The sequence below is a fragment of the Mus caroli genome, unplaced genomic scaffold, assembly GCF_978045245.1.
Source record: "Mus caroli unplaced genomic scaffold, Mus_caroli_1 scaffold_4, whole genome shotgun sequence".
Taxonomy (NCBI): Eukaryota; Metazoa; Chordata; class Mammalia; order Rodentia; family Muridae; genus Mus; species Mus caroli.
In genome coordinates, this window is record NW_028227259.1 from 124,020,912 (window position 1) to 124,048,252 (window position 27,341).

The 27,341-nt window shown below is 47.6% G+C and overlaps 1 protein-coding gene across 4 annotated transcripts in view; it reads left to right on the forward strand.

Moving 5' to 3' along the window:
* The window catches only part of Tbx5 (T-box transcription factor 5), an 86,899-nt gene that overhangs the window by 39,779 nt on the left and 19,779 nt on the right, over positions 1–27,341 (forward strand). For all 4 annotated transcript variants that reach the window (XM_029478102.2, XM_029478099.2, XM_029478100.2 and 1 more), the window contains exons 2-7: positions 308–492; positions 2,130–2,224; positions 4,229–4,348; positions 5,175–5,322; positions 8,389–8,541; positions 17,282–17,373. In XM_029478102.2, the coding sequence (XP_029333962.1) occupies positions 346–492; positions 2,130–2,224; positions 4,229–4,348; positions 5,175–5,322; positions 8,389–8,541; positions 17,282–17,373 (755 nt within the window). In that variant the 5' untranslated portion in view covers positions 308–345. The remainder of the gene's footprint in view (positions 1–307; positions 493–2,129; positions 2,225–4,228; positions 4,349–5,174; positions 5,323–8,388; positions 8,542–17,281; positions 17,374–27,341) is intronic.

Genomic DNA, 27,341 nt, shown 5'->3' on the forward strand with positions numbered 1-27,341 from the left:
TTTTGTTTTGGGTTTCTACCCGATGGCTTCCAAAAATACCGACGCCTTATCTTTATTGGCTCTTCCAGGAGTTCAGACAAATTTGACAGACAGCTCTCTTATCACCCAGAGCCTGTGCAGGGGAGATGTGGGGGGCCTTGCCGCCTCCTCCCTGTCTGAAGCGGGTCTTTCGCAAGCAGTGGTGCGTGGTCGGAAAGTATAACAATAAAAAAAGATTTTCCGAAGCCTCCTTCAGCTTGGAGTGAAGGGTCAAACAGCTTGTCCCCTATGTCGCTAGACACTCTCCAACTCCCTCTCTTGTCCTCAGAATAGAACCTCGCGCGGGCACAGGAACCCGGGCGCACCATGGCCGATACAGATGAGGGCTTTGGCCTGGCGCGCACGCCTCTGGAGCCTGATTCCAAAGACAGGTCTTGCGATTCGAAACCTGAGAGTGCTCTGGGGGCTCCCAGCAAGTCTCCATCATCCCCGCAGGCCGCCTTCACCCAGCAGGTAAGAAAAGCCGGCCCATCGGCAGGGGCGTAGACCGAGGCCTGAGCCCAGCTCTCTGTTAATAGTGCAGGGGGGGTGGGCAGGGCCAGTTATTCCCTCTATTTCCTGGCTAGTCTCACCAAATCTCCCCCAATTCCACTCTATCGCAATCCACTTTATCGAGGCGTTTATCTTTATGGCCTGCGTATTTTAGAAACCTATTTACATTATTGGAGATCTCTCAATTATCCGACTATTTGGGGTCAGCTAACAACGGGCCAGATAATACTCTCCCAGCTGCCCTGGGTATGCCTTATTAAGGGTCGGGTCAGCGGCCGCTTCAGGCCGGCATGAGCGATGACTTGACCCTCCTTAGATCTTTCTTAGCCTTCGCCTCGGCTCGCCTGCTCTGCGCAACCCGCCTCGCCCCTCATAAAGTACCATTTATCTTGCTCCGGGGCCTGGAGGAGCTCCCTGACCCGCCGAGGAGAGCACACAGGGGCTGGGACCAAGGCACCCGGAGCCCGGCTGACTGGAAGTTGGTCCGGAGTGGAGGGAGAGGTCTTGTGGTCTGTTATTTGAATGCCCATCGTTTTGGGGGGGGGCGCTAAGTAGGCTTAAAACTAGGTGTCACTGGGAAGGCTTGACCAGAGAGATGGGTTTGATCTCTAAATCTTTTCCAATAGATGTGTGTATAACTTTTAATAAAAGCAAAGAGGCTTAAGAATAGTTGGGGGAAATTTACATAATATTTTGAAAAGGGAAAACAAGTTCACTTTTTAGTCGGTTGATAATTGTTTCACAATTAAGATTTGTGTCTGATTGTTTTGGTATTGGTTTTTAGAAATAATTTCCAGTGGAAAGAGAAAATGTTAAAAGGCTTCATTGGTTGCCCCAAGTCAAAGAAAGGCTGGGCGGTGGTGCTAGATAAGGCGAGAGTCTGGAAAGATTGTTAATATAGACACTGAGGAAAAAAATTACTTTTTTTGGTCCTTGAGAAGAAAAACGATTTTAAAACTGAAAATTTCTACATAGTGGCTCACATGTGTTGGAATCTTAACACTTAGGAGGGTGAGGCAGGAGGATTGCCAAGAGTTTGATACCACTTTTATGCACGGCATAGCGAATTCCAGGCCTGTCTGGGCTGCAGAGCAAGACTTTGTCTCCAATATTAATAACAACAATAATACTGAAAATTCTTGTATGTTCATATTCAGACCCAGTGATGACGGACAGCGATGTATTTGCATAGCTGTGTGTTTTGCATCTGGGCGACAATAAAAAAATATCCTAGTGGGGTTTTCTAGATGGATCCCCTCCCAATCATGTTTCAGCTAAAAATGGATCCAAATTAGATGGCCTGGTCCTCTAGGGGGGAGCTCTGTGGAGGGGAATAATTCCCAGGCCTCAATCTGGTGGAAGAGACAGCAGGTACTGAGGACTGAGATGCTGCTGGACACAAGCTGCAGCTCACCTAGGGAGCTGTAGGCAAATGCCACCGGTTGCCCTAGACTTTCCATCACTCCCCAGAAGTCAGAGCCCTCTTTCTTTAACCGCACAGGCTTTGGCAGGTACTTGGCCTCTGTATATAGGGGGGAGTTTGAGAAAGGATTCCCCGCTAAGACCTATCACTGAAAATTTTCTCTTTGTCTATCAAGGGCATGGAAGGAATCAAAGTGTTTCTTCATGAACGTGAACTGTGGCTGAAGTTCCACGAAGTGGGCACAGAGATGATCATCACCAAGGCAGGGAGGTGAGCCAGCTCCTCGCACAGAAGGAGGGCAGTCATTGGAGGGAATTTAAAAAACAAACAAACAAAACCCAAACAAACAAACAAACAAACAAAAAAAAAAACGGAAGAAGAGTCTTGGGAGAAAAAAATTAGAATAGAGCCAATATTCAATCAGAGGTCATTCAAGCTAAAGAGCCCTCAGCAGGATGGAGACCTAACCCCTAATGCTTACCTCTGGATAGGATGTTCCTTCCCGATTTTATAGGAGGATTAAAGAGAAAAAGGTGGGGGCGGGGAGAAAAGGTGAAAAACTGGGAGACTGTAGAAGGACTTTGAGTCCTTAGACTTGGACTTGCTCCCTGGCCTCCACCCCTATTCCCACCTTCTCTGACCTTGGAATAGTTCCAGGGTCCCCACCCGATGATTGCCAAACCCGGGATTGTTGAATGTATTCGCTACCTCTTTCATTGTTTATAGAGAGAGGGTGAAGTCTTTGAAAGCGAGGGGCGGGGGGTGGGGGGAGCTCTTCGGAGCTCTGTACACAGACAGGAATAAACACAGCCGATCAGCTATTGCGCGGGGCCCAAAACTGCTCTTCAAGGCCGGCAGGAGTTTCAGCTAGAGAGGCTAGGCTAGGTCTGGGGTTGGAGGGTAACAGAAGAGTTCAAATTCTGGGTCTTCGGTGTGCATTTGTGTGTGCCGGCCTGGGGAACGGCCTCATTTCCCCAGCGGCCTGAGCTACGTGTGTCCCCACCATATAAGAGGCCACCAGTCTGCCCAGTGCAGGGGTGCGGAAGAGACAGAGGCCAGGGCAGTAGGCCCAAGCTGCCGGGTGCGTAAAGGGTGGAGTTGATTTTTTCAGATTCCGCGGGTTCTCCAGCCCAAGCCGCCCTCAATAAACTGACAACGGTGACGTTTATTATTTCTTGAAATTAAACAATGTCGGCTCCCTCGCTCAGCCCGAGGCCCTTAGTGAACCAGAAGGCGGTGGGTCTGTTTATATCAGACATCTGAGGTTCCCTTTCCCATCCTGCCCAGGAGGGAAAGTCCCAGCCGGCTGCCTTGTGGTCCTCGCTGGAGCCGAGAGGATTTAACTATAAAAGGCCTGCACTGTCTCTGGTGCCTCTTGCTGGGGCAGATAAACAGGAGGAGGTCCGGGCTCCGGCCAGCGATGGAGAGGCCTTCTCTCACCTCTTCCCACGCTGCACCAACCTAAGTCCAACGACTTATCCTGGTGCGCAAATCCAGCCGGATCCCTTGCTTCCTGGAGCGCAGTCCTCACCAGACGTTAAGGAAAAAATATTCTAGTGGGGCCGAGGTATGGGGGAGCCTTAGGAATCCGAGCTCTGTACCAGTTGTGTGCCTTCAGCTTTCTAGTTCCGGCTTCGGCTCGCTCTAAAAACCGATCCGTGGAAGGGTTTGGAATTTCTTTCCTGAGTGCCTTGGAGTTTAAGCTCCCCAGGGAAACCTGCCAAGCGCGTGGAGAAGTTGCAGACCATTTATGAGTGACCGCACGTTGGCCATACGGGGCTGGTCACTAACCCAGAGAACTTGGGAACCGCGTTCTGGTAGCCACGGTTAACCTGCGCCTCTGAGGGCAGAGGACTAAAGTTAGTTAGTATTCAAGGTGATGTGTCCCTAGGGTGCCACCTTGGATGGCAGCCTCTAGCTTGAATGAACAAGTGGCTATCTTCGTATTGAATGAACCTCCCTCTCACCCTGATACTAGATTATCCAGTTGAAATGTAGTCTCTTTAAACTTGAAAATCTAGAGGCAACAATCCCTGGGCCACACTTTCTTCCGAGGTTCCTGCAGTTGCTATGGCTGCCTCCCTTCTCTCTGCGCCTTCTTCTCCTCCCGGTAACTTCATGGGAAACCCGGCCTGGATCTCACGGAGGATGGAGTGGGGCCAGTGGAAAATAGCTGAAGATCAGGGACCCTCTCTTCTGAGTATCGGCACGAATCTCCCCCCTTCTTTCTCTCTGCCTGTTCCTCCCTTCATCTCCCTCTTTCTCTGTCCTCAGGCGAATGTTTCCTAGTTACAAAGTGAAGGTGACTGGCCTTAATCCCAAAACGAAGTATATTCTTCTCATGGATATTGTTCCCGCAGATGACCACAGATATAAATTTGCTGATAACAAATGGTAGGTTCCAGGGTTCCAAAGGGCAGGGAGGGCTGGGAGGAAACTATGTTGCCTAGCTCACACCCAGCAACCCAAACAGAAAATTTGTTATTATATTATTATTATTATTATTTTCCAACTAAAGCTCAAGGCTTTGTGCCTATCCTGTTGTATAATAAAAGGACCACAGCCATTAGCTCCCATTTCATAGACCTAAAAACTGAGGCTGTGGGAAGTAAGAGGACCCTGTGTACTTCAATACTCACATGGGCTGTACTTCTTTTTAAATTCTTTTTCTTTTAAGGGAATTTTTAAAACCAAGTACTGGATATATTTCTGGGGGGCATAGAATCATTTACAGTTTTTTTTTTTATGAGTTACCTGCTTTGAACATGACTTTTTATATGAAACTGCAAAACTGGCCAGTGGCTTTACTGGTAAGAAACGGCAGAGGAGACTCATGCCTGGGCTCCATTGCTCCTCAGGCAGTGGGCAGTCCACAGCTCAGAGGCTGCAAGAGGCTGCTGGCTCCTTTTAAAAAGCATTTGCGTTTTCAAGAGTTTTGCACGTGCATATTTTCAGATACCACCAATAATTTGCGGGCAGCCGAGACTTGGAGGCCCCACACACTCTGGCACTAGGCTGGGGGTGGGGGAGCAGGCAGGCATGAAAGGCGGGAAGAAGAAAGAGCCAGGCCAGGGGTTTTCTTGGACATAGCGTGGGCTGTAAATGTCTGAAGGAGACCGGAATGTACCCAGAACTTTGCCTTCAGAAGCAGCTCTCTTCTGACCAGCTACCTCCAGGCAGGCCGTGGAAAACCCCTGCAACTCTTGTCTCCTTCATGTAGGTCCGTAACTGGCAAAGCCGAGCCTGCCATGCCGGGGCGCCTTTACGTGCACCCGGACTCCCCAGCAACCGGAGCCCACTGGATGCGACAACTTGTCTCCTTCCAGAAGCTCAAGCTCACCAACAACCATCTGGACCCGTTTGGACACGTAAGTACTCTGTCTCCCATCAGTGTGTGACACACGCTCCCCGTTACTTCTCCCCAGGTCTCTATCTTCTGCCTCTTTTTCTGCTGCTCCACAGCCCTGGAGCTCTCTCCAGCAGCCAATTACTTAGCCCCAAGCTGTTCCCCAGCTAATTGGGACCCACCCTCAAGGCTGAAGTTGTCAGCTCTTTTATCACTCTAATCGGGACTTTATCCCATCTCATCTTTTTGCCTCCCCATCGTCCGCTCCTCTCTCTGTCGCTCAGCACCCGACCTTCTCGTCCCCCTCCTAACCATTTCTTTGCTCTCTACAGTTCTCAGACTGAGAGGACACTCTCTCCTCTGCCTGTCCTGTGTTCTATCCCAGCTTCTCCACCTGTTAAAGCTTCTCTTTGTCACTGATCTTTCCTGGTCTCATGCCTCCTCTTTTACTGGTGGCAAGTGACCTCTGGCTCCCTTGCCCCCTTGAAGCTCAGTGCTTTTAGACTTTACCCAACTCTGCAGTCTCTTTTCTCCTTTCCGTGCAGAGAGGGCAAACCTAGACCAGGATCCTGAAAGCTAGCACCACTTTGGATCTACAAGAGGGGTCCAGGGAGTCCCCCAAACTATGTGAGGGTATAGTGAATGTGTGCATCCCCTCTCCCAGGTGATGTGTGTAGCTGTTTCAGTCTGGCTTCATTCTCCTTTCCCCCAAAGTACAACAAAACACAGGCTTTTGGGAGAAATAGTCCCAGATCTCCTGGTTACTTTGGGCTTTTGAATTCTCCATTCAGAGCCCTTTGTTAGATGACCATGCTCATCCTTGGACATCTGATACTCAAGGATGCTCTTGCAAAGGGGAGTCCGGGGGTGGGAGAGAGGTTAGAAGATATGCCCAAGTTCATACCATTTGCTTGGGGGTAGGGATTTTACCAGGGGGGCTCATAGTCTCCAATTTAGGGAGATGAGGGTCTGGGTAGGTTGGACTTGGGAATAAGTTCAAATGAGAACTCTGCTCTTTCTAGGTGATAGTGACAGAGACCAGGCCAACTGGGACCTAGGGAGGGAAGAGGGTCTCAAGAATGGTCCACTGAGGGGTTCTACATGTGGGAAAGGGAGAAGGCTGGATTGTTGGTAGAACATTTTTATCTATCCTGATTACTTCTTATGGATCACTGAATTCATAGTGATCCCAGTGCAGAAACGTCCTGGGGTTCTTCTGCTCCAGGGTTAGAAGGCTTGGGGTATTCCTCTGGTTACTGATCAGAAAGTAGGTTCAAGGTCCTGAGGGTGGGGGACTCCCTGCCTGCTTCCTTCCTCGGGCTCCCTCCTCAGGGACCCTTAGTAGGAGTTTCCATGGACTCTCCAGCTGGCAACTGAGTCTGTCTCACAGTCTCCTTTCAGCTTCAAGTTGCACCTCTATTTTTTGGACAGTACTTTTTGGGGCCATTCTGGGGTAGACTTCCAGGAAAGGTCCTTGGCCCTATCAACAGATAGGAGCCACTTAGCTGTCCCCCACTCCCCGAGTTTCCTCTCAGCAACTCATGGACAAAGAGTGAGGTACTCTACACCGCTTTGAATCTAGAGTCACCCTGATGGAATTAGGGGCCATTAGATCACCCTCATTCTGAAGTCTCCACACTGTCCCCAGCTGTCAAAGCAATTTGGTTAAGCCGAGAGGACGGCTGTGCTGGCCCAGGGGCTGTGGCAGTCAAGCTGGGGGCCCCAGTGCGTCTCTCTGTCGCCAGCCATACCACTGGTCAGCCAGCGTCATTATAAGCCCGGGAGGTGGAGAGGGTGTGTGTGTGTGTGTGTGTGTGTGTGTGTGTGTGTGTGTGTGTATGTTTAGAGCTGGACACCACCAAGCAGGAGCTAAGAGGTCATATCTTACATCTTGAGGGCCTTGCTTCAGGATTGATTGAGCCAGGAATTCTGCAAGCCAGGGTCAGCAATGCAAACAATCGGAGACACGGGAGCTGAATCCAGCTGCAGTTAGGGCTCCAGATCCTGTAGGAAAAGCAGGGTTGGGGAATGGGTAAAGGTAGCCTGTTGCATTAAAGAGTTTTGGGTGACTTTTAACAGCCAGCTCAGCATCAAAATATGGGCATCATCTGGACAACAAACCCGGCTTTATTGCTGTGAATGCATATGCAGGAGTCCCGCCTCCTTGCTCCCCTCCTCCCTCTCCTCAGTCCAATAATAATAACGACAACAACAACAACAATAACAATAATAATAATAATAATAAATGTTGTAGCAACAACCAACAGCAGCTGGAGTAAGCCCTACTCGGAGTAGCTCAAATAGGGAGAAGAACAAAACCACTTTTCCAGTAGATATAGAGATCCATCCCTGAGTCCCAAATATTGATACTCAGAGAAAGAAAACCTGCAGGTCAGCCTGTCCCTGCCACAGAGGGGCTCTCCCCTCACTCCACGGTCTTAGGAAGACAGACCAGACTCTCCTATGACCTCCCTTCCCCCCTTACTACTCCATTTTCATGTTTCAAAACAAAGGACCCCGGTTTGAGTTCTATTAAGAGCCACCAATCCTCAAAAAACTAAAACTGCTATGCTCAGTTGGCAGGGTCAGCCCTTGACCCTCCTCAGAAGGTGTTTGAGGAAGGGATGTGCTGTGACTATTTGTACATATGCACATAGGTTCTTCCTGTCCCTCACCGCCACACACTGCTGGTCAGTTCTCCCAGCCCCCGCCGGTTCCTGCTTCTAGACTTGCCAGGCTCCCGTTGGGGGCGGGAAGTGCCCTTATACACAGAGTTAATTTATTAAGCAAACTTTATTAAGAATTCTGATTTACTGCCCTGTGTGCTTTGGGTAGGTTCCTGGAATATTACCTTGACTTTCTAATGTGGAAATTGTCATTTTTGAAATGTTTCTTTTAAATGAAATCACTGGCCCTTTTTCAAAACAGAAGAGGGGGAAAAAGACTATTTTTTTTTCTTTCCGAGAGCCCATATAATAAAGCTAATTGGCAGTGTAGATGGGGGAGGAGCAAGGATCTTGCTGGAAACAAAGGGAGTTTTGATTATTTTTTTTCCTTCTGACAATCTCATTTTCTCTGTTATTTTTAGATTATCCTGAACTCCATGCACAAATACCAGCCCCGATTACACATCGTGAAAGCAGACGAAAATAATGGGTTCGGTTCAAAGAACACTGCGTTTTGCACCCACGTCTTCCCGGAGACAGCTTTTATCGCTGTGACTTCGTACCAGAATCACAAGGTAAGCCCGAGAGAGTCTCCACCCGCCTGCACCGCCGCGGGGCCGCCTGCTGCTTTATGTGGACGCATGCGCTGTGTCCTCACAGGAACGCAGCCCTTTTCGACGGAGGGGTGGGTCCACAGTCCTACAGCCTCTGCTGCTATTGTCCTCCAGGGGGCTGGGCAGGGGCCAAGTTGGAGCTGTTTGCGTTGTATTCATGGTGAGAAAGGATCTCTCTCACCTATGCTTTCTAGTTAGAACCAAACTAGTTATCCACTTACGCACAATTGGAGTCTACAGAAAGGGGGAGAGGGAAGGTGACATTGTGCTGCTATGGGTGGCTAGTGCCACCTTTGGCGAGGATTGGCTTTTCTGTTGAGAACAGGATCGGTTGTGGTTTTTAGAGGCACCTCAAGTGGCAATGGGGAAGGTGGCACAGTCCAGGCTAATTGGGGACGGGAGAGCCCCCCCCACCCAACACGTAAGCTCAGTGGAGCTTGTCCCACCCACCCTGCCCCCTCCATCTGGGTGGAGTTAGCTGTAAAGGTTCAAAGGCTGACAGGGAAGGCAAGAGAAGGGTCACAGGCAGGTTTCCTTCTGGGTCATCCAGTGCAGGTTATCCTGGTTCTGGCTGGGTGGTAGACGACGATCCCTCCACCCATCCTCTGTTAGAGCCCACTGTGGGCAGTCTCTGAATTCGGATGGAAGGTGTCTGAAGTGTGATGGACGATCCCTTCCAGATGTACAGAGAGCTTCCTTCTTTGCCTCAGAAGAAATCCCTGCCCTCTCCTTAACACGATGCGGCCCCCCTCCCCGCCTTTTTTTTTTTTTTTAAAGGGAAGGAATAGAGCTGACCCCAGCAAGGGCAAAATGGCGAGGTCAGTTGCTGTGATTTAGTGAAACTGTATGTCATGCGCCAAGAAATTGGGCTTCCTCACAGGCTCTGTAAGCCCTGGTTTAGCTGTGGCCTTAAAGGCTTCCAGAGCTGACACAAGAGCCATGAATACCTCATCTCCCTCCCCCCTCAGGCAAGCCCAGGTTCATAGAGGATGTGTGGTGGTGGTGGTGTCATACAAAATGACCTTTAAAAATGTGGGTCTGTGGATGCTTGGCATGTTCTGAGTTCTATGTCATGGTAATGTATGACACATGCATAGTGGACATTCACTGTTCCTGTCCCTCCTGTCATTTTGTTTTTAGATTTATACAGTTTGTTCTTTGCCACTTATTTGGTTTTTTGAGCATGTTTGGGTTTGAACTCGAAGCTTCAAATATTGCTAAGAATACATCCTGCCACCGAGCTGCATTTCTGGCCCCTTAAAGACTGACTGCTATGTCAAGTGTGACATATGGCCATACCCCTGACACTGTCATATCTCTGTGTGTATGTGGGCTGTGTGTGTGTGGCGGGGGGACCATACGTTGTGCTAGAGTGTGCTTGTTGAGTTTAGATGACAACTCGTGGAAGTTGGTTCTTCCCTTCTACCTTTTTGTGAATTCTGGGAATTGAACTTGGGTCCCCAGGCTTGGTGGCAAGCACCCTTATCTTCTGAGCCCTTTTGCTGAGCCTTGTATGAGTTTTGAGCACAGTCTAAAGGTCTCACAGGTCTGTCAGTGTGGGTCTCCAGCCACACAATTGGGTGTGTGTTCAATGATTGCACTGAAGCGCCACAGGAATTGCTTTCTGTATTAGTGGGGACTGGGTCTCTAGTTGAAGTGCATATGAAGGCCTTTTTAGCCAAGTGGGCAGGCAGATTCTGTACATGCACATCAGGAGACAAGTTTCTGCCACTCCATCTTCCACAGGATCTTCCTTATTTCTTACCTGTCGAGCCCCGAAGTCATTAATTTTCTGTTCGAAGAGCCCAAAGAGATACATTTCCCAGTCACGCTCAAGACCCTTGAAAATATTCCTCAAGTGGATGTAGGACCTGTGACCTAATTATATGGGCTCATGGGTTCTTATGATCTGTGGACAGCATCTCTGCCTTCATTGTCCCAGCTGGAGTGGGTGGTGAGTCAGCTGAGGATGTAGGTAATCCCGCTGAGATGCTAACACCATGTGGATTAAGGGCTGTACCCCATCTGGGGATGAGTGCTCAGATTCAAAGGCAGGATCTAACTCAGTTTCCCATCTGTAAAATGGGAAGTATACATCACCACCACCACCACCATCATCATCACCATCATCATAATGATAATAATAGCATCCACTTCATAAATAAGAATTACCCCCAGATAATCCCTGGAGCCGTCATAGATCGATAGGGCAATGACCTGGATCTAGCCACTGGTCAGTTTGCTCACACAGGTCAGCTCTGTTCAGAATTGTGATGTTCTGGAGGAAACTCTTAGCTTGTTCAGTACCACTCCTTGTGCCTACTGAAATCCGCACGACCAACATTCTAAAAATAGGTCTTATTATTGCGGTTGAAAAAATTACAACAAATACTGGTCTTTGTGGTTCCCTTGGTTCCTTGTCAATCAAGAACGAACTTGTTTTGTCTTGGATGAATGAGTTTGGGGAAAATATTCCGGGTAAGTGCACAGCCAGTAATACCTGGGGGATGCAAGGCCCTGTTTGGGAAGGGGTTCACAGAGCTCAGTGCACCCAGGATGTTTTCCGCATGCTAGGCAGGTGCCAGGTAGGGTGGGTCTGGTGGCAACGGTCCTTTCTTAGACGATAAAGCATGTACCTTCCAACACAGGACCCTTAATGGCGAGCTGTATTTTCTCAGCCCAGCTGTGACCCTAAGCTGGATTTGGGAGTTATTTCCCCAGATGTTTGACAGCCTAGGGGGAAAAAGATATTTAAAAAACTGGAATCTTCCCCCAGCTCCGACGTTCACTCGGGAAACACGTCTTTGTTTGGGTTTTTACAGTTGTCAGCAGCTCCAAGCACACCGCCTAGAAATATGTAGGTGTTAAACGCAAGTCACTCGGGGCATTTCATTTCCCGGTTCTTACTACAATGGCTGTGTATGCAAGCATGCGTGTCCCTCAACGATAGCTGCCTTTTCCATCGCAAGGAGCTTTGCCCCAGCTTAAGTCCCTGTATATGGAGTCCATATTTATGAGGTACAAGCTTTCTGGTTGGGACCAGGAAATGAAGCCCCTAATACAGAGACATAATTAAGATTTTTGGCCCTCATGAGTTGTGTTTTTTTTCCCCCTCCGAAAGCAAGAATTTGCGACAATTATTTTCATTAAGTTTTACAACCGCTGTCTCACCAGTTGAAGCTGGCATTTATGTTTGCTTACCCCACTCCTCTACTCTCTCCCTTCCCCGGATATCCGGTTTTATGCTGATTTTGGAAGGGAATGCATTTGTATGGTAAATATAAGGAGGTTTCCCTGGAGATTTTAGGTAGCTATAGGCTTCCAGGTGTGCAGATTTGGGGGGCTTATAAATTGACACGCAGCCTACGGGGGAGGGAGGTTGTTACAGAGTGGCTTATAGTGTAAGGGATTGTGTGCAAAATAAAATGTGTTTCAGCAACAGAGGAGCCTGTCTAGAAGGATTTCTGAAGGATGATTTTGGGGGGTGTGTGTGTGTGCATGCCTGTGGTGTGTATATGTATGTGTATGTGTGTATATGTGTGGTGTGTATGTGTGTGGCATGTGTATGTGTGCATATCTATGTGTGAGTATGTGTGCACATGTGTGTGTGTGTGTGTGTTTGTGATATGTGTGTATACACACGTATATGCCTGTGTGTGCCTTGTGGGGTGTATATGTGTGTGTGTGATGTGTGTATGTGTACATATGTATGTGTGTGTATGTATGTACATATATGTATGTATGTCTTTATGGTATGTGTACACATGTATATGCCTCTGTGTGCCTGTGTGGGGTGTGTACGTGTGTGTGTGCATGTGTGGGATGTGTGTATGTGTACAGATGTGTGTGTGTTTGTGGTATATGTGTATACATATGTATATGCCTGTGTGTGCCTGTGTGGAGTGTGTATGTGTGTGCATGTGTGGGGTGTATGTGTGTACATATGTATGTGAGCATACACATATGTGTGTGTTTGTGGTATGTGTGTATACACACGTACATGCCTGTGTGTGCCTGTGTGGAGTGTGTATGTGTGTGCATGTGTGGGGTGTATGTGTGCACATATGTATGTGAGCATGCACATATGTGTGTGTTTGTGGTATGTGTGTATACACACGTACATGCCTCTGTGTGTGTGTGTGTGTGTGTACTTTCATACCATACCCACAAGTAGAAGTCAGATGACAACTCAAGGGAGCCAGTTATCACCTTCCCTCCTATTGGTCTTGGGGATGGAGCACAGGTGTTCAGGCTTCATGGCAAACACCATCACCAGCTGTACCATCTCACTGGCTCTGCCTCACTTTTGAGACAGCATCTCTCACTGAACCCAGAGCTCTCCAACTGGCTAGACTGGCTAGCCCGTGAGTTTCTGGGAATCCTCCTGTCTCTGAACCCCCAGAACCAGCATTCAGTGGGATCTGAGCTCAGGTCTTCATGCCTTTGTTAGGGGCACTTTACCCCCTGACCCATCACCTGACCCATCACCTCCGCCCTCCCCAACAACGCTTTATGTTTATATCCTGGAGGGGATCTATGCGGTCCCTGAAAGAAGTGAGGTGGGTGTGGCCTTGGAGCAGTGTGTGCAAAGTCCTGGTTTCTCTTTCCAGCACTGCCTAAAAGGAGACATATTTAAAAATCAATGTTTAAGTGTATCTATAACTAATTATTTTTTATTCTATGCAATGAGTTTTTGCTTTGTTTCATTTCCTGAGACAGAGGATCAGTAGGGGACTTCAGTCCCTTGGTTCTGCTGCCCCGGGAGTATGGTGGGATTACAGGATGAGCCACCACACCTGCCTGACATCACAGCTTTGTATGAATTAAGCAATGATGAGCTTATGAGTGACCTCAAAAGACATAGAAACAATCACTGTGAGAAAACAAAAACTTGTTTGAGTGTTTTGTCTGCATGTATGTCCGTGCATTTATGTATGTTCATGCATGTATGTCCGTGCATATGTGTTTGCCCGGTGCCCATTGAGGTTCAGAGCAAGGCAACTGATCCCCTGGAACAGGAGTTACAGACAACTGTGAGCCACCATGTGGATGCTGGAAACTAAACCTGGGTCCTCTGGGAGAGCAGCCACTGCTTGTAATTGCTGAGCCATTTTTTTTTCCAGTCTAGCAAAAAGGTCTCCCCCAGCCCCCGACAAAATAAAGCCCATGTTTTTCAATTTTTTTCCTTGGACCAATTTTGGGTCCTAAGTTCTTAAAGGGACAGTGATGTTCTGGGCTGGGCCCTGGATTCACAGCCTCATCTGTCCTCAGTATTTATTGCAAGGACTGGTAGGGATCCACTTTAGTGGCTGGGATGGGGGAGGGGATGAGGGACAAGGGACTGGTTCCATCCTGTTGAAATGATCTAGCAATTATTGTGTTTCTCTATAATAGGGTCTCATGCAGCCCTGGCTGGCTTTCAACTCAGTATATAGTCAATGACCTTGAACTTTTTAATCCTTCTGCCTCCGCTGCCTGAGTTCTAGGATCACAGGTGTCTGCCACCATGTCTCATTTATGCCTTGCTTCTGCAATTGAACCCAGGACATCTCTGTATGCCAGGCAGGCACTCTGTCAACTGAGCTGCATACCCAGTCCAAATTATTTACTACTACTACTACTACTACTACTACTACTACTACTACTACTACACTATGGGGTCTTGCAATATAGCCCAGACTGATCCCAAACTCTTGATTCTCCTGCTTCAGCTTTCAGAATGCTGAGATTACAGGCATACCTGATCTCCAGCATACATGATAGTATACACAATCTCCAGCATAATGATTTATAGCATACATGATCTCCAGTATACAGGATCTCCAGCACACATGATCTACAGCATGCATGATCTACAGCATACATGATCTCCAGCATACACAATCTCCAGCATACATGATCTTCAGCATACACAATCTCCAGCATAATGATCTGTAGCCTACATGATCTCCAGAATAATGACTATAGCATACATGATCTCCAGCATACATGATCTCCAGCACACATGATCTATAGCACACATGATCTACAGCATACATGATCTATAGCATACACACCAGCTTGATGTGATCTAGCGATACAGTCAATTTTTGAAAATTAATTTTTTACAAGATGATCTTCCATTGGATTGTGCCTTTTGACAGAATCTCAGGAGGACGTGGTGCACATTTCAAAGATAGCTTTCAGAAATGATTTACAGACTCCGATTTATACAAACAGTCCAGACACAATCAGAAAGCAACAGGCATGGCCAGGCAGGCCTTTGATGTCAGAACAGCATCCGGGATGCTGAGGCAGGTGGATCAAGAGTTAGAAGCTAGGGTCCAGGAAAATCCAGGCCTGTCAGAAACACCTGTTACTAAAAAAAAAAAAAAAAAAAAAAAAAAAAGAATGAAGGAAGACAAACTCTCTTTTGATATCCATAGGAAGTTCTGAAACCAAAGCCCACCTTCTCGTTGGAAAGAGGAGGTAGGTGCTGTTAGAGAAGGTTCTAGCACAAACTTGACCAGAACAAAAACTCCATCATAGAAAACTAGAAAGTTCGTCGATGGTATCGATCAGGTGGGACAGAAGAGTAAAGGAGCTTTCATAATGGACCTCATTAGTAAGGAAAAAGGTAGGGGGATGTGTGCACACATATTTAAAATATTTTAAAATAACCACTTAAAAAAAAAGGATCTACCCCACTTTAAATTAATGTGTATTTGCATGTGTCCATGTGTGGCTGTAGGTGCCCACAGAGGCCACTGGATCTCTGGGAATAAAGTTACAGGTAGCTGTAAGGGGCTGGGAACCAAACTGGGGTACCCTGCAAGAGCAATATGTTCTCTTAAGACCAGGACACCTGTTTATTATTGTCATTAATGTGTGTGTGTGTGTGTGTGTGTGTGTGTGTGTGTTGGGTGTCACATGTCCCAGGGCAGAGGACATCTTGTGGGAGTCAGTTCTCTCCTCCTACCCATATGGGGCCTGGGGGTTGAACTTGGCTTCTCAGGTTTGAGGCAAAGCTCATTTCCTGAAGTGGGCGGACTACTGCTGGATGGACACATGATGAATAAGATGCAACGACGGAGAGAAACTCAGCTGGATCCATGAACCCTCTGGTTTTCCATCAGAGAGTTTTAGCTCAGGAATAGCTTGTTCTAGAACCTTCTCTGGCAGCATCACACCAACTTTCTCCTTCCAACCAGAAGGCAGGCTCAGAACTTCCCATGGATACCAAAACAAAAGAGAGTTTGTCATCATTTCTTGAATACCAGGTGACTCTGGCACACTTGGATTCTACTTTGGTCATATAGAGTCGTGAACAATATTTAGGGTTAAAATAATTTTGAATAAAAAGGGGGAGTTGATTTAAATAAGACTTGAAGCTCATGTGTGTGTGGGGGGGAGGCTCACACCTGTAACTCTTGCAGTTAGAATGACCTCTGCTGGAGGCCAGCCTGGGCTACACAGTGAGATCCTGTCTCAGAAGACCGAAAGTGGGGGTGTGGCTGTCTCAGCAGAGGTTCAGAGTTTGGATCACTGACACCCACATAAATGCTGAGCAACCGTGGCTGGGGTCCCTGTAATCACATTCCTCTGGAGGTGGAGACCAGTGTATCAGGGAAGGTGGATAGCTAGGCTAGTTGAATCTGCAAGTTCACGAGAGAGATCCTGCCACAGCATGTAAGGTGGAGGGACCCAGGAAGATACCTAGTGTCAACTCTGGGCCTCCACAAGCATGCTCCTAAACATGTGAGCATGCATGCACACGGGATAGCATACATACACACATATACACATAAGGCAAAACAAAATAGACCGCAATGAAAGCCAAGCAGCATTCAAACCCTCTTAGAAGAGCCAGAGGCTCTGAAGGGAAGAAGTCATGTGGTGCTTGTCATGTGATTCTATACGTGACAGTTCAACTCACACACAACTTTTAGGACACATGTCTAGCAAATTCCACATGGGTGCAGCCCAACACCTGGATCTGCTATTACATTCAAGCTAATATAATACGTGTTGATGGCTTAAATTAGAGCGTTGGGCCTTGAACCAAAACAAGAAGAAACACACAGTTCTGCTGCAGGGTTGTGACACAGAGTTTAAAGACAGAATTCCCACCTCCTTGCCTAGAAAACCACAGAGGGTCGGTGCCACAGGGTGGCTACCATCTGTGGGAACCTCAGACGTTGCTGGCGTTTATTGTACTGGGCAATGTTTTACACCTGGGCCAGTCAATGCTGTCTGCAAAATGGTGAATTGGGGGCATGGCTGGACCTTTGAAAGCTTCGATCAAGATGTGTTCTCTGCTATCGGGAGATTACCACATTGTGTGGGATATGCAGTCGCTATGTCAACACTCACAGCTTCCTAAGGAAGAGGGGCCAAATGTTGAGGCTTCCATTTCCCTTTGAAATGCAAAATGCCTAACACACACACAATACACACAGAGAGATGATAATGTAGAATATGACTTCAATTAATAAGTAAACCAAATCCAGGTTTCCCCATCCTTTCAACATCGATCTGATCCAAGACATTTTCAAAGCCTCAGCTACGGTGGTGTGTGTCCTGTCACTCTGATGGCTGCGTTGTGTTCCCTGGGTTGTCCTGGGGTCTCTTTCTCCATGACATTTACTCTGCACGTTTGTCCCAAGGCCCTCTTTGGGCAATCAAGTGTGAACCAACTTGTTCTCCCTCCTTCTCCTCTCAGATCACACAGCTGAAAATTGAGAACAACCCCTTCGCCAAAGGCTTTCGGGGCAGTGATGACCTGGAGTTACACAGGATGTCTCGGATGCAAAGGTAAGAAATCGGGGCAGAATGCACCCCCACAAATTCCCCTACCAGCATCCCCGCCATCCAACAGAGAAAGATCTCTCATTCTCATCTCGGTCTCTTGTTTCTATATCTCTGTGTCTTTGTGCCAGTTTGTCTGTCTGTCTGTCTGTCTCTCTCTGTGTGTGTGTGTGTGTGTGTGTAGGTCAAAGGTCAACACAGGTACCTCCCTCAATCACTTCTCCACCTTATTCTTGAGACATAGAGTCTCTCACTGAACCTGGGTTCTCTGATTCAGCCAGGATGGCTGACCATTGATTGAGCAACAGGGATACTCCGGTGTCCACCTCCCTACAACTGGTATTGCAAGCAAGTCTCACCATGCCCGGATTTGCCACGGGTGCTTGGGATTTGAACTCATGTCTTCATGTACACGCAGCTGGCATTTTATGGAATGAGCTGTCTTCCTAGCCCCAAGCCCCTCTTCTCATAACTCTTAGGATCTGGAAAGATGATTTTTGAGCAGCCTGTAGTATGAACGTCTGGGTAGGAGTCTGTGGAGTCTAGCTTGCCGGGGACCCATAGCTTCATGCCTCCTCTTCCTTTATTGTATCCCATCACCCCTCCTCCTCCTCCTGAGACCTTTCTCCTCTTCTTCTTCCCATCCATCTCAGCTGATGAAGGCTGTTCTTTCGGCAACATCGCTCCATAAACGAAAGAGAAGTTAACAACTCCATTTCCTGGGGGTGAAACACAGACCAACTTGATACCAGGTGGTGTCCACGGCACCCTGGGGCTGGGGCTGGGGTTGCAAGTTGGGAGCCAGTGCTAAAAGTCATTTGCTAGTTTGACATATCCTGTGGTTGCAGCTGCTGATTTGACAAATAAAAGGGGGGTTGGAAGAGAGACTTGGGTCTGACTGAGAGGACTGAACAAGTTCAGTCGGGTTGTCAGTTGCTCTCTCAACTCCCAGTGTGACCCACTACATGGCAAGAGAATTGGAAATCACATCTCCATCCCCTTGGCCAAATGTGCACGTGCGCAGACACACACACACACACACACACACACACACACACACACACACACACACAGGTACATACACAGGTACACATCACACATACACAAAAGTACACACACACAGATACACACACATGCACACACACACAGAGGCACAGACACAGGTACACACAGATACACATAGATACACACACATGCACACAGACACACATATGCATGCACAGAGAATACACACACATGCACACAGGCACACACACAGAGGCATACACATGCACACACATGCACACAGGCCCACACACACACATAGAGACACACATAGGCACACATAGGTGCACACACAGGCACGCACAGGCACACAAGTACACACATGCACAAAGGTATGCACACAGATATATACAGATACACATGAGCACACAGAGGCTCTCTCTCTCTCTCTCTCTCTTTCTCTCTCTCTCTCTTTGTGTTTGTGTCTCTTTTTTCCCTCTTTCTGGGTTTAAAGATTCAAAATCAAACCAAATCATTGATGATGTTCTGGAAGACAGGAAAAGGGAGAGTCAGTCAGATACAGGACACAGTCATCAAAGAAAGGTAAAAGACCACACAAGAGAAAGGGATGGAGACCCATGGTCTCGGGGTCTAAACACTGCGCTGAGAACTGTGTGTTGTGAAATTAATTTAATTAAACATATTCTTCTATCGGGCAGTGGTGATGCACTCTTTTAATCCCAGCACTTGGGAGGAAGAGGCAGGCAGATTTCTGAATTCGAGGCCAACCTGGGTCTACAGAGTGAGTTCCAGGACAGCCATGGCTACACAGAGAAACCCTGTCTTAAAAAACTAATATATGCGATATATTGGAACTGGAGTTATAAATGATTGTGAGTCCCCATGTGGGTGCTGTCAATCTAGTCCAGGTCCTCTCGAAAGAGCAACGAGTGCTCTTCACTGCCGAGCTTCTCTCCAGTCCCAGGACTATTTAAACTCAGTATTTTCAAAATGCATCTGGAAATTGCCAGTTGCTATAGCTCTAGAGTCAGAGGAGTCAATGCCCGCAAAAATCCTGTCTAATTAGAGACAGATACAACTGTTTGAGGTCCCCCGAGAGCCAAGTTCAGGGTCACATTCCACAGTAATGGTGACTTTGCTGCAGAGGTAGCCCCAGCCATTGCTGAAGCTTTGTCTGAAAACTATAGGTGAAGGTCCAAACTGGGATAATTTATAGAAGCACAGGTCACCAAAGGGTTTAGCATCTCCCACTAGCTCCATCCTTCTTACAGAGGCATGGTGGGCTGAAGAGGTCAGGAGACACCTTCCTCTCCAGCTTCACCAGGTCTACTGAGTGTATCTTTTTTTGTGCTAAGGACAGGACTCAGGGTCTCAGACATGATAAAGGCCAGTTCTACTGGCGAGTTCCCCTTCCAGTCAGATTCTTCCTACTGCATCCTCCTTGACAGCAGGAGCTCCTTGACTTAATGCAGCCTCCTTCTCCTCTGGAGTCTTCTCCAGGCAACCTCACTGAGATGCTTGGAAAACACAAGCACACAAGATCGCTGTACACTTGGGAACTCTCCAGATTCATATCACTGTGGATGGAGGTTCAGACTACTCACCGTGACCGTCCACACCCTTCCTATCAGGCTCTGCTCCCCGCTGTCTCTGTCTGCTCTAAATCTGTTTGCTTTTTCTTGTTTGTAGCCCTGGGACCTGTGTTCAGTTTGTGTCTGATCTTTCCCCTCCCTCCCCTGGACAGCACTCAACATCAGTGGGTTTCTTGGGGCTCTTCCTCTCTTTAAGGAACTTCCCCTGCTGGCCCCTGCTCTTTGGAAGCTCACAGGAACAGGTGTCAGCCGGGAAGGGAGACTGGTGGTGGAAAGGGCAGGCATTTGAGAGCTAGGACACATCGATATACTAACCAGTCCTCATCACCACTCCTATTCCTGTTTGACTGGGTCTCAGTCTGTCCAGGTGTCATGTGGAAAAGGGGGAGAGAGAGGGGGTGAGAAGAGAAAGGGAGGGGGCAAGGAAAGAAAGGGAGGGGCTGGTCACCACTGCTTAGCCTGTTGGAACCAGTCTCTCAGCCTAAGAGACACAGGTCTTTGTGGCCACATGAGGAGTTGTGTTGGGAAACTGAGAGAAGGCTAGACCTTTCTGGGGGGATTAGATAGGGTGTTTTTTGCAGGTGGCCTTAGGGACTGTGAAGGAGAAAGCAAAATGGCTGAAGTGACAGTTTCAAGGTCAATCAAACCAAGGGGTTATCCCTGGCCCCGTGTCAGTCATTGTGCGACTCTGAGGAAGCAAGCTAACCTTCCAGAGACTCGATGTTCCCACCTGTGAAATGGGCACAAAGAACCTGCAAGTTTTAAGGGTCTTGCAAAAATTACTTGAGAAAATGCAGGCAAGGAATCTGGATCCTAGTCTATTCTCAGGACCCTTTCCCTGATCCAGGGGGAAATCTCCCTGGGACTATCAGTTCTAAGTTTGTTCAGAATTTATTTTGGGCTGTTGTTCCAGTCCCCGGGTTGCAGTAGGTAGTGACAAGCAAGGACTGTGGCTCTTGGAGTCAACTGTGATAAAGGGCGGCTCACTGTAATCTTGTAATTCTGTTTCCTGTCCTCCACACACCCGGTGACAGCTGACTCAGAGGAGGAGGAGGGATGAAATCTGGAAGAAGGGAGAGAGAGGCAAGGCTCTGGAGGGCTGCACAGCTCTTCCACAAAACTCTCTTCTGGACTGGCTCATCCAAGGCCTGGACAGTCTTCTCTCTCTCTCTCTCTCTTCTGATTCTGTGTTCGGAAAAACACGACAGTGATTTAGCTGTTCCTCAGTATTCATTTATGGTGTCCAGTGACAGGTGCCATCACCACTTAAGGACTTAAGGGAAGACTAGGAATATATATATATATATATATATATATATATATATATATATATATCATATCACTGTGGATATATATATATATATCCACTTATACTGCCTGTTTCCAGCTTTCTGTGACAATGCGCACGACACCCAGGTGGTCCAGAAAGGGGTGGCGCCTGCAGTAAAACAAAAACAAATACAAAATTAAAAACAAACAGCTTCTCGCAGTCAGTGTTCAAGTCCTAAGAAGTGAGCGACTGGGGAGCTGATCTTAGAGGGTGCACGGACTCACCCCGAGTGTTGGTGCTGTGATCTCAGAGATGTTGCTGGGGTGCTGGAGAATGAGATTAAGTTAATAGGAGGGGGGGAAGGAAAGGGAAGAGGAGGGAAGGAAAGGAAGGAAGGAAGGAAGGAAGGAAGGAAGGAAGGAAGGAAGGAAGGAAGGAAGGAAGGAAGGAAGGAAGCAGGAAGGCTGGTTAACTCCTAGGTGACTGAAGGGAAAAGATTGACACATAGCAGATGGGTGGGCCTCCGGAAGAAGTGACTCGGTGATAATAACACACAGACAGCAGATATTCTGCGCCTGCGCCTGCGCCTGCGCCTGCCAGCTCAGCCTCTAGAAGGGTTAGGACTCTGTTGCTGCCAGAGACAACCCTAAGCCCTGCTTTTTGCTGCAGTTCCAGCCTTGAACTTGGCCTCTGTGACCATGGTCTGTTCAGACAGTTTGAGAACTTCTGGGACTTGAAGGGTCCAGGGCTGCGATCACAGGAGTCGGGGAAGGTTTTATGGAGGGGGCCACAGTAGCTTCCGGAAGGACAGGGGTTGAATGTGTTGAGAAGAGAAGCGGTAGGCAGGGTCTTGAAGAGTAGGGTGTAGATTCTGAAGGTCTTGAGCGGAGGGAGCATAGGCAGTGACTTCGTGAGAACTGCTCCTGGAGCCTGGATAGTGACATGGAAGAGACAGCTGGAGACAGCTTCTAGTCCATGCCCACCCCCATTGCAAAAGAGGAAACTGAGGTCCAGGGACTCTTTCTGGAAAGGTTTTGATCTGTTCTTTAATTCATCTTCCGCCTTTATTAAATGCTTACTGTATGCACTGGACAATGCAAAGATGAGCCAACATAGAGGAATTGGGGCTCAAGTACAGACGACAGGCACTGAAACTGGAGGAGCCCTGGGTAGTTCTAGCTCACGGTATATCTGTCTTGACTTAGAAAAGGAGGATATTTTCAGATGACCAGGGCCCAGTGCAACAGTGAAATGTTGTAACTCAGCTTTGTGGTATTGCAACAAAACACCTTAGGAAGGAGAAAATTTATTTCGAGTCACAGTTTCAGACCTGTCAATCCACAGTCAGTTAAGGAACTCCCTTTGGGCCTGTGGCAAGGCAGAATCCCCCGCAGTGTCTCACCTTATAGCAAGTGGAAAAGGGTGGTGGTGATGTGTGTATGTGGCGGGGAGCAAAGGGGGGATTCCCAAGATCCCAGTGAAGGGTGGACCTTTGAAACCCAGGTTCCACTTGTTGTTTTTTTTTTTTTTTTTTTTTTAGAAACATTTATTATATCTTATTTTGTGTGTATGAGGATTTGCCTGCATGCATATCTACAGAGCTCGCAGAAGCCAGACAAGGGCACCAGAACTGAAGTTGCAGATAGTCGTGAGCTGCCACGTGGGTGCTAGGAATGGAACCCGGGTCCCCTGGAAGAGCAGCCAATGCTCTTAGCTGCAGAGCCACCTCTCCAGCTCCCGGTCTCTCCCAAGTCTCTGATCCATGGGTCTTTGGTTAGAGACTTTCCTAAATTAGTAATTCCTGCTGTCAAACAAATGAATCCCAAACTGCCCCAGACTGGCCAGGCAGTCCTGTTCTTGGTTTATCTTATTCGTTCTTTGTATGTTAACAACCCAAGCCAGCTAAAGGGGAACACAGGGTCACCCCCATTTCCTGAAATGCATTTGTAGGCTTGATAAAGGAGAAAAGGGTGCAGGGTTACCCCAGTTCTCTCACTGAGGACTCCACGGCTGTTGAAGAACCCCCAGTGCCAGTTCAGGGAAACCCATGGGATGTTCCATATGTGCAATGTATAGTGGCAAGAGCAAGCATTGCCTGGGAGTCTTAGGTCAGGACTGGGCGGGGCCTGACGTTGAAGCATGTGACTGAAGGAAGGAAGAGCAGGCTCCCAGCGTGTATGCACTCTTTTGAGGATCTGCCTGCCAGCTTTCTGCAGGTTCCGGACTGCCTATACCTGCATGCAGCTTCTCCAACACGGGTTCTGTCTATACTGGAAGATACTTAACATCCTTCACTGGCCTAGATGGAAAGACAGCATAGCATAGAACTACAGTGATGTCCCAGGTTTACTGTACTGGGTGATGAGACAGTGTTTACCTTAGTGTGGCCTCTTTGCAGGTGCAGCTGTTAGGGTGACAGAAATGACTGAGAGGCAGAGTCCTCACTGTGACCAAGGATTCCCCCAGGGGAGACCCCTTATACAGGGTGACAGAGGTGGAGAGGAATTCCCTTGCACACACACACACACACACACACACACCACCCCTGTGCTTCTTGCTTCTCTTCTATAGAATGGCCTTGAGCACTGGTGGCCTTTCTGCCACAGAGGTCTAGATTGAATATCCCTCACCCAAAATGTTTGAGCCCAGAAGCCTTTTGGGACTTGGAAGTTTTGTGCATTTTGGATTACTGCATACGTTTAAGAGATTTCAACTCCATTCCTAAGATTCATTTGTGTCTCAATGCCTTGTACACATAGCCTGAAGAGAATATTTACACAGTATTTTCATAGTGCCTATGGGTTCTTTGGATTACTTAATGCACATACTTAATTATGTAACTGGTCTTGTTTGTTTCCCAGGGACTGACCCCAGGGCCTTTGCACATGCTAAGCGAGTGTCTATCATTGAGACACATCCCGAGCAGTACCTACTTTAAAACATTATAATAATAATAATTAGTGTGTGTGTGCACATGCGTGTGAGCATGGGGACAACTTCGTGAAGCCAGTGGTTCTTTATGTGGGACCCAGGGATGGAACTCATGTTTCGAGGCTCAACAGGCACCTTTACCTGCTAAGCCATCTTGCTGGCCTCGTAGCTTGTACATTTGATTGCAACAAGTGTGTGACTTTCCACTCAGGTTGTCATCTTGTCAGCTCTCAGAAGGCTTCAGGCTGTGGAGCATTTTGGATTTGGGAGTTCAGGACCCCCAGCTCGTATTGACGGAGTCTTATCAGGAGCTAGCCAATTGCTCTTTTAATAGGAAGTAATTCCCAAGGTTGACATTTGAAGATTTTTGAGCTGTCCTTAGTCAGACAGAGTGGGGAAGTTTTGAGCTTAGGATTCGGTAGCCAGATGAGAACCTTCTCCATACCACCCCAGGGACAGTCTTGGGGTGCCTGGTCACATTATATGTCACCATTGTCTTCCACCTCTGCTTGGTCATGTGTCAGCCTTTCCATGGTGTCCCTCCCTCTTCTTAAAGTCCAATGAAAGTGGACCTTTAATCCCAGCACTTGGGAGGTAGAAGCAGGCAAATCTCTGAGTTTGAGGCCAGCCTGGTCTACATAGCAAGTTCCAGGATAGCAAAAGCTACATAGGGAAACCTTGTCTCAAACACACACACACACACACACACACACACACACACACACACACACACACACACTAAATCAAATGAAACCAAGAAAGATCTGAAAAACTAGCAGTATATACATAGAGGGAAAAATCCAACAATTTTAAAGGATGCACGGGGCTGGGCCCTTCCAAATTTCATTGCTTCTGTTGGAGAGTTCTTGCCTCTGTTGTAAGTCAATTTTCAGCCTCTGACCACACATGCCTGGCTTTTCACATGGAAGGCTCAATGCCCTTGCTTTCTCTGGCTTGTGGCTAGAGGCCAACCGAGTGCCCGGTTACAGAGAGGTGACCTGAGACTGTTTTTGTGTGTGTGTGTGTGTGTGTGTGTGTGTGTGGCAGTCCAGACTCCTCCACCCTCCTGTGATTCTGGCTGCCCCAGGGGAAACACGTTTATCTCAAACAAGAGTGAGGTTGTGAATGGAAAGCTGAGCAATGAGCTATGTTGTAAAACTGAGGTTGTCTGCAGAGAATCCATCTGGGATGTTGGGGAGCAGGTGAGAGGCTTGGATAGCTCCCCTCTTTCTTACTTGCAGTTTCACCCCTCCTGTCTCCCTACCTTTGGGCACTTGCCTTTGAGAGGGGGCGCTGTGAGCTGCTCATTCGTTCATCTATGATTTTACCATCTCTACTGAGGCGTGATGGATAAGATGTTCATATATAGAGTCGTGTAACACAAAACTTTGATGCATAGAACGTGAAACAGGCCAATAAGACAATCGACACATAGCCTGGGATAACTACTGTTTTCTTCTCTCTTTTTCTCTTCCCCCTCACCTTCTGTCTCTTACCTTTCCCCTCATCTCTCTGCCCCTTTCCCCTCCCATTCCTTCCCCCCTTTCCCTCCCCTCCCAGCTCTTCCCTCCCCTAGGAACACCTAGTTCTTATCCTCTGCGTATCTATATTACCCTGGGCAGCCCCCACCGACTCTATATCATGCTACTCTGTCTCTTTCTAGAGCTCATTTCTCTTGCATGTCCAGAATGCTTTATTCATTGACCAATGTCTCCCCACGCCTTTTCCTCCAGCCCATGGCAGCCACCAGTCTGCTCTTCCTACTGGAAGTTGGACCATTTTAGACTACACCTAGGAAGTGAGGTCTTACAGCCTATCTTCCTATGTCTGGCTTCTTTCCCCTTAGCACAACACCCTCCAGGTTCTTTTATGCTGTCTCAAATGAGAGGATTTCTTCTTTTTGAAGGGTGAATAGTACTCCATGATACACACACTACACATTCTCTTTATCCATTCACCCGCAGGCTAAGGTCATTTCAATTTCTTGGCTCTGGTGACCAGGACAGCAATGGGCATAGTCACCAATTCCATTCTTTTTGGATACAGATCCAGCAAGGGACTGCTGGACCACACAGTGCTTCTATTTTTAGCTTTCGAAGGAACTCTGCGATGTTTCCCAGGGTGACTGTGCCAAACCATATCCCCACCAGCAGCAGAGAGGGTTCCCCTTTCTCCACCTCCTCGCCAACACCTGTTATCTCATGTCATTGCGATAGCGGCCATCCTAGCAGGTGTGAGGTGACAGCCCCCGGGGGTGCAATTGCCTTGCATTTCCCCAGAAAGTGAAGTTTATTCTTTCCTCGTGGACCTGCTGACTGTTTGTGTGTCTTCTTGGGAGAAATCTCTGCTTAGATCCTTCATGGAATTTATATTTTTATTTAGCCAATTATTTTGGAATGCTGCTGTTGGTTGATCTCAATGCTTTGATCTCACCAAGTTTGTGCCTTACTACTGATATATACTGATAATATATGTGTGTATATATACATATATATGTGTATGTATGTATGTATGTATGTATGCATGTGTATATATGTATGTGTGTATATATGTGTATATATGTATGTGTGTGTATATATGTATGTATGTATATGTATATATGTGTGTGTGTGTATGTATATATTTATATACACTCAGGTGTCCATATTTTTATCACCATCATCACCACCACCACCACCATCATCATGGAGCTCCCTATCTACTTTTCAGCAGTATTTATCATATTTATAAGGGAGCTTGTTAGAAAGCAGATTTCTACATGTCCCCAACAGTCTGTTGTTCTAGGAAGGGACAAAAGCTTCCTTGGGACAAGTTCTTTCAAATGACCAAGGGAGGGATTCATTGGCCAGCCCTGCTTTATTCCTTGGCCTTAAGTAATGAGCAGATAGGTAGATGTGTAACCCTGATTTCTGAAGACCGAATCCCTGTGTGGGTTTTCTATAGGAAAGATGCCCCTCTTTCTCTGTTTTGTGCTCAGATCTGGCTGAGTAAGCATCAAAGTCACCCACAAGCCCTGTGCAGCATTTTATCATCAAACACTTAAGATGTGAAGAAAACACAGAATTAGACCAAAATGTCTGCCTGTAAGTCTGCTCGGTCACACACGTGTTCATCTGTCGGTCTGGTCTGTCTGTCCATTATTCCAGGCCATGTAGCCATCATCCTTCTTACTGTAA